Raw genomic sequence first — 16,550 nt, forward strand, 5'->3', positions numbered from 1 at the left:
TTTATGATGAGCGCTCGAAGAGGAGCGGTTAGGGTTTGAGTGTCACTTCGACACATAAGACGGGGCCAGGACGCCAACCGAGGACATTCTGTTTATATCATGACATTATTGTTGACGATTAATTGTCGAACCAATAATTGCGATTAAGGATTTAATCGTGTTTTTGCCATAAAACTACATAAAATACACAATTACTTTTCCGTTTGACTTTCAGGCTTTTGAAACAAAAACGGCACATGGCAGATATAACAAATAACTTAAATACACACAGACTGACAATGACTGGTACCAATGATCAAAACAAATAATGCACCATGGACATAATATTTAATAATTGTATGCTTTCAGACGATCTACGTGAACTTGTAGGTCTTCCATTTCCGCAATTTTCCAGCAGATGAGTTTATACATGAATGGGAAAGATTCTGACGATAATGCAAAATGACTGCAATCATCTCAAATAATTGCGATCAGGCTATAGAGGGTTCCCACAAATTTTTACCAATGAATTTCCAAAACTTTTCCAGAATATTTAACCCAATTTCCAGGCCTATATAACAATCATTCAGCGCAATAATGAGTCTCTTACTCCTATGTACAATGCCCAAGGACAGGCAGAGTAGCAAAAGTAAAGCATAATTCTATTCCAAATTTCATGCCAAATTTACTAACTAAGCATCACGCTGCAGCACGTTGTGAGCTTGTAGATCTGTTCTTTTTGTCACGTCCGGTATGCATTAGGCTGCAATCACACAGCCCATTCTGCAAAAAACTACTTATGTTATTTATTTCCTGTTTGTTATACATGTTTGATTGATTGATTGATTGATTGATTGTTTTGGAAAATGTTTTTTATTAACTAAATCAAAGCCCAAAACAATGCATAGCCAAATATATCTTCCAAGACCCTTGATAAATTCCAAACCTTTTCCAGGACTGGAAAAAGTTTTTTTCTAATTTCAAAATATTTCCAGGAATTTCATGACCGTGGGGGACCCTGGCTATAATATAATAATTGTGAGAGGCCTAACCTATCGGTGATCTCTTGGACGTCTCTCTCCAGAGCGGACATCAGGCTACGTCTCTCTGTGAGGGTCGTCTCCAGAGCGTCTTTAGACTTCTGGAGGTCAGTGAAGGCCTGGTTGACGGCGTCCAGCTCACTCCTCAAGGCCGGGAGCGTCTCTGCTGCAGCTTCGCTGGTGACGAGTTCCTCTCGGAGAGAAGAAATCTGACCCAGAAGATTGTCTTTCTCCTCTGCCTGGGAATGCTGGAGGCTCTGAAATCAGTTGATTTAGTTGTTAGTCAGGAACGTAGAGACACAATTATTGCAATATCTGTACATTTTTTAGAAACTAAAACAAAAATAGGGGTACAGTTAAACTAATTGATTATATTTGTATAAAATAATACATTTTCAAAAACACATAAAATAGCAGATCTACAAGGTCACGACGCATCGTTGCTGAATCAGCTTGGAGATCGGCTATAGAGCACCGAAGTCTGACGTCACTGCCAGTAGAGGGCCAGTAGAGGGCGCTGTTCCAGGGTTCGTGGCTTTATTTTTTGTGTTGAAATCCCCATTTGGGAATCTTAGATGACATCATATAAGAACTGTGTTCCAAACATAAACACACCACCCAGGCGTTTTTGTCAGGGGGGTGGCTCTGCATCGTTTATGATATTCATTCATATTTGATGCAGCCTGTTTCTGGCGAAAATTGAATTAATTCTGCCTTAAAAGTCTTAAGAATTACTACTTCCGGGTCTGAAATCACTGTCCCCACAGCAGCCGCGTTCATGGGAAATGTAGTCTTTGGGTTGTTTGACTCGTTTCTAGTGTTTATATTGTGTTACTCTTTGGGTAAATGTGTACATTTACACCTTCAGTCGATGCTTCATATCCATATGAGTAAAAATGCAAGGGTTTTTATTTTTGGAACACAGTTCTTCTATGAAGCGATCTAAGACTCCCCAATGAGGATATCAATACAAAAAGTAAAGCCATGAACCTGCGGAAAGTGCCCTCTACTGGCAGTGACGTCAGGACTTCGGTGCTCTATTTACGAAGTATAAAATAGGACCAAACTCATCAATGTCGTCAATTAATAAAACATCTTATTAGAATGTCTTTGTGTTGATTTTCATTTTACAATCAACAAAAAAAAACCTTGCTTCTTGGTTATTCGATTATTCAAAAAAGTAAATCAACAGCATAATTGCTAAGAAGATAATTGACCGCTGCAGCCCTAAACATTAGGCAGATCAACGAGCTTGTAGATCTGCTATTTTTTGAAAAATGTTGAAAAAGTGTGCAAATCTTTCAATATTCAAATTCAACTGAACCAAATCTTTGCTTCTGGGGATTCTACAAAATGTCTTCTAAATCCTAACAGTTTTTTGAAAAACTTATGTTGCTAAAATATCAGTGGTGCTCAAAACTCCAAAAATGATATGCATTTGGCTGCGGACCCTCCCATCTCAAAATATTTCGTTCTAGGGACCCCCACCCCCGCAAAGATTTGAGTTACAAATGTGAGATTGAGTTACGGTACAAATATATTCAAAGATTTGCACACATTTTCATGATTTAAAAAAAAAAAAATAGCCGATCTACAAGCTCATAGTGCGGCACTTGGTGCCGCACTATGAGCTTGTAGATCGGCTATTTTTGAATAGCCCGAAGAAATCTAAAATGACACAGATGCGGTTAATAATGTCACAAGAAAGAGGTGGTACTTTACCTCCGCCTCCTCCATTACAGTTATTTGAAAACTTTTGTTAAGAGTTGCGTGCGTAGATTTTGATTATTATTATTACAAAACATACGGTACATTAACCAATTAAGCTCTTTGGCTATTCGGAAATAGCCGATCTATGAGCTCACAGCGCGTCGCAATTGGACGTGTTGTGAGCTTGTAGATTGATTGATTTTTTTTTTTAGGAAAAAAATGTAAAACATCACAATTACATTCATAATACTTTTTCTAAAAGCTCCGTCCAAAAAAGTCCTTGCGGTCTTGTTTCCATTGTGTAGGACGCTTTCATGTGCATATCCTGGGTTTAAAGGGGCTACACCATGAATTAAAAAAAATATATTATATATAAATATTGCCCCCTAATACGTTTTAAACAGGTTGTAAGCCTAAAAAACATCCAGATATTTTTTCTCATAATCTGACTGTCTGTCATTCCAAGCTTTTTCAGCTGCAATACCAAAACGTCCTATTGGGCAGGGGGGAGCTACTGAGCAATTCTGTCTGGCCATCATCAATGCAAAATCAGGGCAAGTGACATCACTTGCCCTGCCATTCTGAAATGGCCTGTTCAGACACGCCCATTCAGAAAATCCATGAAATGAGCATGAATGACTGAATGTTAAAAATATATATTTTTTTGGGTACAAGAGACACTGGGGAGCCCAAAAAACACTAAAAACCTAAAAAAAAATGAAATTCATGGTGTAGCCCCTTTAAGTTGTATTGTGTTCACTTGTATTTCTTTTGCCAAAATAAAATCATAATACTCATGAATACCTCAGCCTCCCTGGTCTTCTCCTGGGCTTGCTCCTGCAGCGCGCCGAGCTCCTCCTCAACGCGTCTGAGGCTTTCCGAGGAGGCCTCCAGGGCTCTGCTCTGCTCCTCCTGGGCGGAGGTCAGGGTCTGGACCTGCCCCTGCAGCTCTGCCGTCAAACCCCTCTGCACCTTCAGGAGGGACTCCAACGAGCTCACCTGAATGAAGGGAAGTATGTTAACCCATTAATACCTTAAAATAATCATAATTAAAAACACACACACACACACACACACACACACACACACACACACACACACACACACACACACACACACACACACACACACACACACACACACACACACACACAACACACACACACACACAAAATAGCAGATCTACAAGCTTGTAGATCTGCTATTTTTGAATAGCCAAATAAATCTAAAATGACACAGATGCGTTCTCGGATTGAATGGGTTAACTCAACGTTCTCATTAATTCACAGACATTCACGTTTGAAGGGGTATTTCACTTTTTTTTTTACACTGCTAGGGTCATTTTAATGTCTACTCATTAGGCCTGTTACAATTATTACATAATCAACACATTTTCTCATGAGTGTCATAATCGCTTCGATGTTGAAACCTTTTCAAATATAAATAAAAAATAAATGTTATTCCCAAAAATAGCAGAAATGGCTGCACATTTTTTTGAAAGTATAAAATGATTAAATATGTCTGTAATTTCTTTGTATATTCGGTGTCATTTTTGATTACGAAGCCTAAACGGTAAACAGAAATTAATTTGTATTCACATCTTCCAAAAACACAATCAAATCGTTAATCGCGATAATTTGTGTGACAATTAATCGTCAACTTCAATTTGTAATGGTGACAGCCCTACTACTCATACTTCTGCGTGCGCTGTGTTCCGTTCCATAATCCATAAGGGAAAAAACAACAGATTCAACAGTTTCACAAACACATGGGAGACCACGGGAGGTTCCCCCACTGGAATGAATGGACATGGGTTATATGGAAACCAGGCTTGATTTTGTTTGTTCCAACCTGATCTTTAGCAAACAGGAGCTCCTGATGGACTGTCTCCACACCCAGTTTGACATGTTCCACCTCCAGGTTGTTGGCGGTGACGGTCTCCTCACAGTGTCTGAGCGCCGCAGCCTTCTCCTCACTCAGCCTGAGAGACGAGACCAGAAAACACCTCATTCATTCATTCATTAATGTACCTGCAGGTCATTAAGGTGAAGGTTTGGTTAAGTATTGATGCGTGGGTAAAGGATCTTATTCAAGACAATATTATATAAAAGGAAAGCTTGAATAAAAAGAGCTCCACTTTCTCCCTAGTAGGCTACTTTCTGGTGTTATACAGGTAATCAGTGTGTTGCCAGATTTAGCAAAAGAAACAAGTGGCCAGGTCTATGAAAACAAGCCCAAAAGAAGCAACTCGGCTCAGTGTTACCACTTTACATTTGAAAATAGCAGATACACAAGCTCACAATGTGTCACATCACGGCATGTTGTGAGCTTGAAGATCTGCTATTTTCAAAAAATATAGGGAGAAAAATATTTTGAATATTTTTGAAATACAAATCTTAATTATGGGGGTCCCTGGCACCACATTATGTTCAGATGGGGGTCTTGCAACTCTGTGGACAAATACATCTGGGGGTCCTTGACATGAAAACATTTGGGAACCACTGGTTTCAAAAACATTAGAAAGCAGGCCCAATTAAGCAGCTACACTTAAAAAACAAAAAAACAAACAAATTGCTTGCAGACATTATAAGCTGCCGTTGCTGACGGAAGCATTTGAAAATTGTGAGACTAGTAGTGTAGTAGATGGAAAAAAGAGCAGACCAAGTACCCTCTGCTATGTTCATATAAAGTAGAGCAGGGGTCTTCAACAGGGGGTCCGGGACCCCTAGGGGGTCCTCAGAGTTACTACAGGGGGTCCAAACTTTGTGTGATATGATTTTTTTTCTTAACCACTTGAACCCTAGCATCCCTTTTCTGAGGAGAACTTTAGCCAAAAATAGCCGATCTACAAGCTCACAACTTGTAGATCGGCTATTTTTTGGCAAAGAGGTATAAGTGTATATTTAGGTATAGGAAAAAAGAGCAGACCAAGTAAAAAAAAACAAAAGTTTAATCTGAAACGCAATTTTATACAATATAGAGGGGGGGTCCCTGCTTCATCTCTCTCTCAGCTAGGGGGGTCCTTGGCCTGAAAACGTTGAAGACGCCTGAAGTCGAGGATGTATTAATAACCTGCTGTATTGTTCCTCTTGCTGTGCGGCGAGTTGGGTCAGTCTGTCTCGGAGCTGTGTGATCTCCGACTGGCCCATGTCTATCAGCTGGTCTTTGGAGCAGACCAGGTCGCACACCACCCGGTGCTGGTCCTGGAGCTCCGAGGTGGACCTCTCTGCCTGCTCCGCCCGGACCACCTCCTGGGCCAAGCGGACCTCCACGTCTCTCACCTGTTCCCCATGGGAAGAAAACAAATATATATAGAATAACGTGTGATCTCAGGATCCACACTGTAGATATGAATCCAATGTGGATCTGGGGACTTTAGGTGGCCAGCCTGTGGCGTTGGTCGTCTATTACATTGGTTCTCAAAGTGGGGTACGGGGACCCCCAGGGGTACTTGAGGTGGTTCCAGGGGGTCCCCAGCTAAATGATGGATAGGAACCAAATGGACCCTTATGGTTCCGTAACTCTGAGTGTATAAATGGAACCAAATGGACCCTAACGGGTCCATTTGGTTCCATTTGTACACTCTCAGAGTTAAATTAACATTGATTTTATAATATAAATTGGGGTCCCAGAGGTATAAATGCCATTAAATGGGGGTCCGTAGCCCTAATGCATGTCACACTGGGGGTCCTTGACATTAAAATGGTTGAGAATCACTGCTAGAAAGCCGTATAAACCTTCTCTTATGGGGGTCCCTGGCTTATCTTTTCAAATGGGGGTCCGCGGGCTAATAAGTGTCAATTTGGGGGTCCTTGACATGAAAAAGTTTGAGAACCACTGGTCTATTATATCGTTGCTGTTGTGCAAAAACCTGTCCATATTCTAACCTTTATTTTTTTTTCTCCATAAATTAACGCCCCGCCCCCTATTTCATCATACTACAAATGTAGCAGATCCGCAAGCTCGAAACGCGGCACGAAGCGACGCATTTCGAGCTTGTAGATCTGCTACCTTTGTTCGTTTTTGAATTTGAATCCGGAAAAGTAACAGTTTTGGACATAATGAGGTTTCCACCCGACAGAGACGATATCCATGACACACGACTCCAAATGTAGGCAATGTTTCAGCTCAATCCGACGCCCCCTGACTTGAATTATTAAATTAAAGGGAATATTTTTTCTTAGTATAAAATGTACGTGAAAATACTTTGTTAGAATAGGCTATATGCGCAGCAGCCATATTGGAAGGAAATTGGGCCTTCACAGGTGTTACCAATGATACTAATGAAGGCTCTGTTCCATTTAGTGTAGCACAGTGGTTCTCAAACTTTTTAATTTCAAGGACCCCCCTGTACAAATGGAACCAAATGGACCCGTAAGGGTCCATTTGGTTCCATTTGTACACTCTCAGAGTTACACACCCGTAAGGGGCCATTTGGAACCCCCTCAAGGAACCCTGGACCACACTTTGAGACCAGAATGGAACAGAGCCTTAATTAGTATTATTGGTAACACCTGTTAAGGAAGTAAAAAGAGGCCCAATTTCTTTCCAATATGGCTGCTAGATATAGAAACCTAGATACCTCATTGGCCTCTGCAGTTTGTTGGAGCAACTCGTATCGCGGCCGCCATTTTTGCGTAGGCAAACGGACACTCAAAGTGACTACTGGCCAATCACAGCGTTCACAGTGCGTTGACTACTGGCCAATCACAGTGTGTCTTTTCTAAGACTTGTTAGAATCTAGTTGTCCCGCCTCTGCCTCTGATTGGCCTACCGAACGCCCCCTTCTGTGACACACGCGGAAGCTTGCCTACAGCTTGCCTACGCGAAAATGGCGCCCGAGATACCAATTTAAATCAACACTGAGGATTACAGGGGCTAGGGAAGGGACAGCAACCGTTTCTCTGCTCGTGCTTTGATTTGTCTGACCAAACAAGCTAAACAGCCAATCAGGGTGCTCTACAGAGCCTTTACCCCCCCCTCCTCTCTCCCCCCTCGTCACTACCCCACGGCTATCGACGGCTCTACCGGTCGGGAGAGTTGGCTTAAGAATCACTGCTCTAGAATCTAACCTGTGCCTCGAGCTGTGTGACTTGCAAGCAGACGTTCTCCAGGTCTTTGGCGTGCTTGTGTCGGGCCTCTGACACTTCGGACTGGAGCTGCTCATACTGGTGGGTCTTCTCCTCCAGATCGGTGCTCTTGATGAGGAGCTCTCCCTTCAGGGAGTCCACGGTGCTCGACAGAGCTGCCTTCTCCCCCTCCAGGCTGGATACGTGCTCCTGTACCCCCCAGGGAACACAGCAGCACACATCAGGGGTTTAAGGGCATAGTTAACCCCAAAAAAAAACAATTTTTCTATCGATAAGTAACCGGAGACTTGAATTAATGGATATTTTTTGTTTTTTGTCACATTCCTAAGCCAATAATTTGTCATCAAATCGTGAAAATTTGTGCAAATCTTTGAATATATATATTTTTTTAAAACGATAATTTTTACTCAAATCTTTGCTTCTGGGGTATTCTACAAATGTCTACTAAATCCTAACAGTTTTTTAAAAAGAATTATGTTGCTATAATATCAGTGGTTCTCAAACTTTAAAAGTAAAAAATGTACGCTTAAAAAAATAGCAGATCGCTACGAGGTTATATATATATATATATATATATATATATATATATATATACCGTAAATTTCGGACTATAAGCCGCGACTTTTTTCAAAATTTTCGACCCTGCGGCTTATATAACGGTGCGGCTTATCTATGGATTTTTATAGCTAACGGCCACTAGGGGACCTCCTAAATCTAGGGATTTTACACCCGCGTCTTATAGTCCAGTGCGGCTTATATGTACAAATCATTCAATTTAGCTGCTGCGGCTTATATGCAGGTGCGGCTTATAGTGCGAAAATTACGGTATATATATATCAAAGAAATCTTGGCTTCTGAACAAGTATTCTATAGCTAGTTTATCCAAGTACTCTTTAAATCTTAAATGAACTTTAATATCTACTATACCAGCCTCATTTATACCTACACACACACACACCGGAAAATAGCCGATCTAGGGCGCGCTGTGAACTTGGAAGATGATCGGCTATTTTGTGTAATTATATTGGGAACTGACGCAAACATGTTTTAAAAATAGGTGCCGCAAAATATTACCTTCAGTTGAAGGCTGGTCTGGTCCTGCAGCTCGAGGCTCTTCTCCAACTCGCTGATCTTGTCATTCAGGTCTCTCTGCACAGCCTCCGTGTTGTTAATCACGTCCTCCTTCTGGGTTCTCCACTCCAGCAGCTCCTGGTGGTTCTTCTCAAGTTCAGTCAACTGGTTCTGAGTGGAAGCCAGAGTGGTCTGCAGCTCCTGGTGGTTCTTCTCCAGTTCAGTCAACTGGTTCTGAGTGGAAGCCAGAGTGGTCTGCAGCTCCTGGTGGTTCTTCTCCAGTTCAGTCAACTGGTTCTGAGTGGAAGCCAGAGTGGTCTGCAGCTCCTGGTGGTTCTTCTCCAGTTCGGTTAACTGGTTCTGACGGGACGCCAGAGTGGTCTGCAGCTCCTGGTGGTTCTTCTCCAGTTCAGTCAACTGGTTCTGAGTGGAAGCCAGAGTGGTCTGCAGCTCCTGGTGGTTCTTCTCCAGTTCAGTCAACTGGTTCTGACGGGAGGCCAGGGTGGTCTGCAGCTCCTGGTTCTGGTTGGAAAGCTGTTGGGATTCGGTCTTCTGGTCCTGCAGTTCACTCAAAGTCCTTGAATAGATAGACACATGGACATCAAAACAGAAGTAATGCAAAGGGAGATGCAGAAAAAGCTTCTTTAAAAAAAAAAACTTTTTGGATTTCCAGGGAACTCTTAGTAGAAAAGGTTACGATCTATATACCAAGTGAATATAAATTCAGACAACCCACCCATCAATCGTGACTAGAGATGTACCGATACAAATTTTTCCTTCCCGATACCCATAACTTGCGTATCGGTCGATACCGAGTACCGTTCCGATACCACAGCAGGTCTGTAACTCTGAGAGTACCAGGTATGTAACTCTGAGAGTTACAAGTTTGTAACTGAGAGTTACAGGTCTGTAACTCTTAGAGTTACAGGTCTGTAACAAACATGTCTGCACATTTCCGTTCCATTTGTACACTCTCAGAGTTACGGAGCTTTTACGATACTGGTATCGGTACAACTCTAATCGGCAACATAAATTGCGACTTAAAATCTGACGGAAACAAGCAACCATCAGAAATGATGATGTTCTCTCCTGGATGATGTTGTGGTTGTGCTTCTCCTCCTGTACCAACCTGCTGCCTTTGGTCTCTGCATTACTGAGGGACTTCTTCAGGTTTTCCACCTCCTGGTTTGAGGAGCTTAGCGAATTCTTCAGGTTTTCCACCTCCTGGTTTGAGGAGCTCTGCGACTTCTTCAGGTTTTCCACCTCCTGGTTTGAGGAGCTTAGCGAATTCTTCAGGTTTTCCACCTCCTGGTTTGAGGAGCTCTGCGACTTCTTCAGGTTGTCCACCTCCTGGTTTGAGGAGCTTAGCGAATTCTTCAGGTTTTCCACCTCCTGGTTTGAGGAGCTCTGCGACTTCTTCAGCTTTTCCACCTCCTGGTTTGAGGAACTGAGGGACTTCTTCAGGTTGTCCACCTCCTGGTTTGAGGAGCGAGACTGCTGGTCCAGTTTAGAACCAAGATGCTTCAGTTCCTCAGCCTGAGATTCACATTTAGCTAGAGAACAAAATGAACACAAAGCAATCAGCTGAAACGCCTGTATGTGACCACCAAACGGACCATCAGTAGTACTATTATTACTAGCACTAAGCCTACTACTGCGACTAGAGCAACACCTACTTCTATTAGTAATAGAACTGCAACTAGTAACTACTATGAACTCTATTGCAAGGGTTCCCAAACTTTTCAGGCCGCAACCCCCCAAAATAATCATATTTGAACTGGGGACCCCCCACCCTGACAAGCACTTGGAATTGTAGGCGTTTCATTTAGTTTGACTCGGTTCCACAGATAAATATTGTGAAAATAGCCGATATACAAGGCGTTGTGAGTTAGTAGATCAGCTACTTTCACAAAGTTTGCCTCTTTCTTACGTAATATTTGACAATTTGCCCAATTTGGTATTAAAAAGGTCTTAAAGGTCCTTAAATTGTAACTTTAGAAATGTGCAGATACCCTGTTTACACTTATACTGTACGCTGGTTTGTTAAAGGACGACGTCACCCATTTTCAACCTATCTTCATATAACAGGTCCTCACTAATGCTCATGATAAAAAAAAAATCTACTCAGTCTGTGTCTCATAGGAGGACTGTGGACAGTCCAGAAACCCGTCTACCAGTGACATCATTGTTAGGCAGGATTTTCTTTTCCAACAGCATTTTTAAAAATGTATTTAGATTGTTATTAACGCGAGAACAATGGCTTCTATTATTGCATTGCAACTTTCCAGGAATACAAAGCCTGCAGTTTCTATTAGCTTGGATTCCCCATTGATGATGTCACTGGTAGACGGGACTCTGAACTGTCCACAGCCCTCCTGAGGCACAGACTGAGTAGAACAAATGTGTACCATTTAATCATGAGCATTAGTGAGGACCAATTATATGACGATAGGTTGAAAATGGCTGAAGTCGTCCTTTAACTGTTGAGTGGGAAAACAATGTTGCACAGTCAGCTAATCATCTGGGGACCCCCCCAAAATAATTTGCGGACCCCCGCCCCAGTACGGGAACCACTGCTCTTACGTCTGAGATCGTCTAGTAGGGCCTGGGTGCGCTTGAGGCTCTGCTCGGAGGTCTTCTTTTCGTCCTCCAGGCGAGACAGTTGTCTGCTGCTCTGGTCCAACTGAACACTCACACCGTTCTTCTCCTTCTGCAGCTCCTGAAGACAGAGATAGATACATGAACACCCTGTTTTTGGCAAAAATATCTTAAGATCTTTGACATTCTTTTAACCCATTAACTCATTCAGCGTCTAAGACGTCAAAAAATAAAATAAAAATATATATATATATATATATATTTTCTTTTTCCAGAACCCAATATATGATGATTTGAAGATTTGCTGCTCCATTCACTCTTTGTTTAACTTCTTACTGAAAAAGGCTGTATCTCGGCTCCTAAGCACTTAGGAGCCGAGATACAGTGCCACAGCCAATGATTTGGCTGTGGCACTCAGATCCAAAATTCCATAAATAAGCTGGGCACTGAATGAGTTAAGACCTGAGGAGATTATTAAAAATCTAAATCCTAACAGTTTTTGGGGAAAAAAATCAAAAAGATATTTTTTAAAGATTTTTCAAAAATAGCAGATCTACAAGCTCATAGCGCGGCACTCGGTGCCGCGCTATGAGCTTGTATATCTGCTATTTTTGAATAGCCCAAAGAAATCTAAAGTGACACAGGTCTTAATGGGTTAAAAGAAATAGCCGATTTAGAGCTCACAAGCCATGACATTTCTTTTATCATTGCTCTCAAAGTGGGGTCCGGGGACCCCCAGGGACTAAAGGGTCCATTTGGTTCCATTTGTACACTCTCAATCAAATTAACATTGATTTTACAACATGAATTGGGGTCCCAGAGATAGAAATACCATTAAATGGGAGTCCGTAGCCCTAATGCATGTCAAACTGGGGGTCCTTGAAATTACAATGATTGAAAATCACTGCTAGAGCCGTAAAAATCTTCTCTTATGGGGGGTCCCTGGCTTATTTTTCAAATGGTGGGTCCGCGGGCTAATAAGTGTCAATTTGGGGGTCCTTGACATGAAAAAGTTTGAGAACCACTGCTAGACCAGTGGTTTTCAACCCTTTTCATATCAAGGTCCATTATTTATTCGGCATTTGAGACACCACTATTTGCTGAGATTTTGCCTCTCAGACCCAAAACTTAGAATATTGTGTTGTCGTTGGATGAGATTTTGTCCACAATTCCATGCTGTATTGATGTTGGTTCCATAGGAGAGATAACAGGCAAACGTTGATCAAAATAACAATTCTTTAACTAAGTAATGCAGATGTTTAACAATAATTTAACTCTTGAGACCGTAAAATGAAACCAAATGGACCCGTAAGGGTCCATTTGGTTTCATTTTACGCTCTCAAGAGTTAGAGATCCATAAGGGTCCATTTGGTTACCAACTCTCCATCATTTAGCTGGGGACCATTTGGAACCCCCTCAAGGACCACTGGTGGTCCCCGAACCACTGGTTGAGAACCACTGCAGGATAGACTACTAGCGTATTAGTTCAGCAATAGGGCTCTCCCCATCTCTCCGGCTCTTTAGTGAACAATGCATTTTCATGTCAGCTTACCAATTTCATCCAATCAGGAGACAGAACCCCATGTATCAGTTTAAATTTTATAGTGTTCTGGTTCTAATGTTGTCTGCTCTTTTTGTGTTCGTTCGTTTCATCACGTCCAATTTCACTTGTATTGTTCTTTTCTCCTAATTGTATGAAATTGGCATCCTGACTTGAAAAACCTGCATTGTTTACTGAAGAGCAGGACAGTAGGGGAGAACCCTGTTACTGAACAAACACTATTTAACACTTATTAAAAAGAAAACATCACTCACACCACCCAGACCTGAGGCCGATTCTACAAAGGTCATCAACGGTTTTCTGAAAAACCTATGTTCTATAATATCAGTGGTTCTCAAAACATTTTCATGTCAAGGGCCCCCAAAATAATTGTGTGTATAATATGACCTCCCCAAGAAGCAAAGGTTTGAGTTACAAATGTTCACTTTAAAAACACACACATATATATATATATATATATATATATATATATATATATATATATATACGTGACTGTTTTTGTCTAGGAGACAGTCATTTCGCTGGTGCCCATTCTTCAGGAAAGCGGAAAAACTCGTTTTTTTCCAAAAATGAGTTAATAGCCCAGTTAAGACTCTTCACATACTAGAGTATGTCCGACATAAATGTCAGAGCTTAAATCGACATATAAATATGAAATAAATGCATAAACGTGTAGCTAAGATATAAGGTTAGAGCTAGCAACCTCGAATTCAAGTGGTGTTTTCTGTACTTAAGAGTTTTAACATGACTTCAGTTCTACAAGCTGTAGTTTCAAAACTATTCACTCAATCTTATTAACCAATATATCATTATTTTGCTATGACTCCCTGCTTTCATATGACATGAATAAATTAAAATGAAAAAAAATGCTAGTTGACTGTCTCCCAGTCAAATTTGGTCACATATATTCAAAGATTTGCACAGATTTTCACAATTTTTCAAAAATAGCAGATCTACAAGGCTCGTAGTGCAGCACTCGGTGCCGCGCTACGAGTTTGTAGATCTGCTATTTTTGAAGAGCCAAAGAAATGTAAAATGACACAGATGCTTTCCCGGATTGAATGGGCTCCGCTAAAGGACTGTTTAACTGCTCCAGTCCGTGGTTGTTGATGAACCTTACCTCCATCTTTTGCCGGAGGTCCTGCTCTCTGGCCTGGCTCGCCTGAACACTCTGCTCGGTCCTCAGCACCTTCTGCCTGTGCTCCTCCAACTCCCTGTCCGACTGAGACTTATGGACGGACATCTAGGGACACATGGACACATGGACGGACGGTCGGAGGAAACCCGAGGAGCGGAGGAGAGGAAACAAGAAGACGAGAGGAGGAGAAAACGGAAAGAGGAGGAGAGGTAAAGAGGAAAGGAGAGAAAAAAAAGTAGTTTTCGATTTATTAAACCCATTAAGACCGGGAACGCATCTTTGTGTCATTTTAAGATTTCTTTGGCCATTCAAAAAAAGCAGATCTACAAGCTCATAGCGCGGCACCGAGTGCCGCGCTATGAGCTTGTAGATCTGCTATATATCTTTTTTTTAAATCGTGAAAATGTGCAAATATTTGAACATATATTTTTCAAGCTATTCTTTTTTTTACTAAAATCTTTGCTTCTGGGATTCACTATTACAAAATATTGGGGGTCCGCGGCTCCTTGACATGAAAATGTTTGAGAACCACTGATATGTAGGATTTAGAAGACACTTGTAGAATCCCCCAGAAGCAAAGATTTGAGTTACAAATGTTTGCTTTAAAAAATACATATATCCAAAGATTTGCACACATTTTTCACGATTTTTAAAAAAAATAGCAGATCTACAAGCTCATAGCGCAGCACTCGGTGCCGCACTATGAGCTTGTAGATCTGCTATTTTTGAATAGCCAAAGAAATCTAAAATGACACAGATGTGTCCCAGGTCTTAAAAGGGTTAAAAACAATTACTGACCTCCGATGGCTCTCCAATGAAAATAATAGACAATCAAAAGCTCTATCATCGTAAACAACAACAACTCCTGCACGCTTCAGCAACCATATCCATGACGACTCACTGAATAATACTGCGTTAAAAAAAAAATCTGGCTCAAGTTTATTGGCATTCTTTAGAAGATAACGGCTGCTTAGGACCGTTGTGCGGCAGAGCCCTCTTACCTTCTCCAGATCGGCCTGCAGTCGACCGGACTCGTTCTTGGCCTGTTGGAGATCCTGGCCCAGTTTGGTTCTGGTCTGGTTGGACTGCTGGTCCAGAGCCTGCTGGGTGCTCTGCAGTTGGGCCAGCTCCTATACACGAGAAGAAAAAAATAAAAAACACGTCGTGAGCTTGTAGATCGGCTATTTTTGGCGAACGTTCCTCACCCGGAATAGGGATGCTGGGGATTCAAGGGGTTAACAAAAGTACCATTTTAAGTTTTTAAGTATTATTTTGATTGTCGCGATAATTATCGTTAATCGCAAAAAAACATTTGCCACAATAATGACATGTAATTTACATATCGTCTCATCCCTAAATGTATCTATCAAAGAGTTGTTTACTTTTATTTGTTTGCTTGTAAGTTACATGTTCTTAAATTGAAACTTTTAACCCATTAAGACCTGAGGCCGATTCTACAAAATGTCTTCTAAATCCTAAGTGTTTTTTGAAAAAACGTATGTTACTATGTCAGTGGTTCTCAAAGATTTTAATGTCTAGGACACCAAAATGTGCGGACCCCCATCTCAAAATATGTTGTCCGAGGGACCCCCCAGAAGCAAAGATTTGAGTTGCAAATGTTTGCTTTAAAAAATATATTTTCAGAGATTTGCGCAAATTTTCACGATTTCTCAAAAATAATGGATCTACAAGCTCATAGCGCGGCACCGTAGATCTGCTATTTTTGAATAGCCAAAGTGTAAAATAATGCTTTTTAGGTCAAATCTAAAAATGACACAGATGCTTCTCCTGGTCTTAAAGAGTTAATCAAAATCTAGTTTTTCAAATTGATTTCAAGATTCTCTTTCTTTTCTTTTCTTTTTTACAAAATGCGTAAAAACGGGTAATATCTAGGGCAGTGGTTCTTTATATTAACGGGTAATATCTAGGGCGGTGGTTCTTTATATTAACGGGTAATATCTAGGGCGGTGGTTCTTTATATTAACGGGTAATATCTAGGGCGGTGGTTCTTTATATTAACGGGTAATATCTAGGGCAGTGGTTCTCCAAGTGGGGTCCCCAGCAAAAGCAGTTCATACTGTATAGCATCACAATGAATCATTTTTAACCACTTTATCCATTCATACGTTGGCTATTCAAAAACATCAGATCTACAAGCTTGTAGATCTGTTTTTTTTGTTTTGTTGACATAAGTCTTCTCTTCTGGGGGGTCCCTGGCACAAAACATTTTGTGATGGGGGTCCACAGCGAAATACATATCAATTTGGGGGTCCTTGACATGAAAAAGTTTGAGAACCACTGATATAGGGCTCTTCAAAAATAAAGAGCAGCATCAGACCTAAAAAAATGTATGGGGATCTAGC

The 16,550-nt window shown here is 41.2% G+C and overlaps 1 protein-coding gene across 2 annotated transcripts in view; it reads right to left on the reverse strand.

The window, feature by feature from the left end:
* LOC311048530 (uncharacterized protein) overlaps positions 1–16,550 on the reverse strand; it is a 62,302-nt gene that overhangs the window by 31,145 nt on the left and 14,607 nt on the right. For both annotated transcript variants that reach the window (XM_084061789.1, XM_084061788.1), the window contains exons 10-19: positions 15,189–15,317; positions 14,170–14,292; positions 11,474–11,609; positions 10,020–10,443; positions 8,894–9,467; positions 7,802–8,008; positions 5,802–6,010; positions 4,581–4,710; positions 3,534–3,728; positions 1,032–1,276 (exon numbers count right to left, since the gene is read on the reverse strand). In XM_084061789.1, the coding sequence (XP_083917915.1) occupies positions 1,032–1,276; positions 3,534–3,728; positions 4,581–4,710; positions 5,802–6,010; positions 7,802–8,008; positions 8,894–9,467; positions 10,020–10,443; positions 11,474–11,609; positions 14,170–14,292; positions 15,189–15,317 (2,372 nt within the window). The remainder of the gene's footprint in view (positions 1–1,031; positions 1,277–3,533; positions 3,729–4,580; positions 4,711–5,801; positions 6,011–7,801; positions 8,009–8,893; positions 9,468–10,019; positions 10,444–11,473; positions 11,610–14,169; positions 14,293–15,188; positions 15,318–16,550) is intronic.

Source organism: Gymnoscopelus microlampas (genome assembly GCF_963454915.1).
Source record: "Gymnoscopelus microlampas genome assembly, chromosome: 1".
NCBI classification, from domain to species: Eukaryota; Metazoa; Chordata; class Actinopteri; order Myctophiformes; family Myctophidae; genus Gymnoscopelus; species Gymnoscopelus microlampas.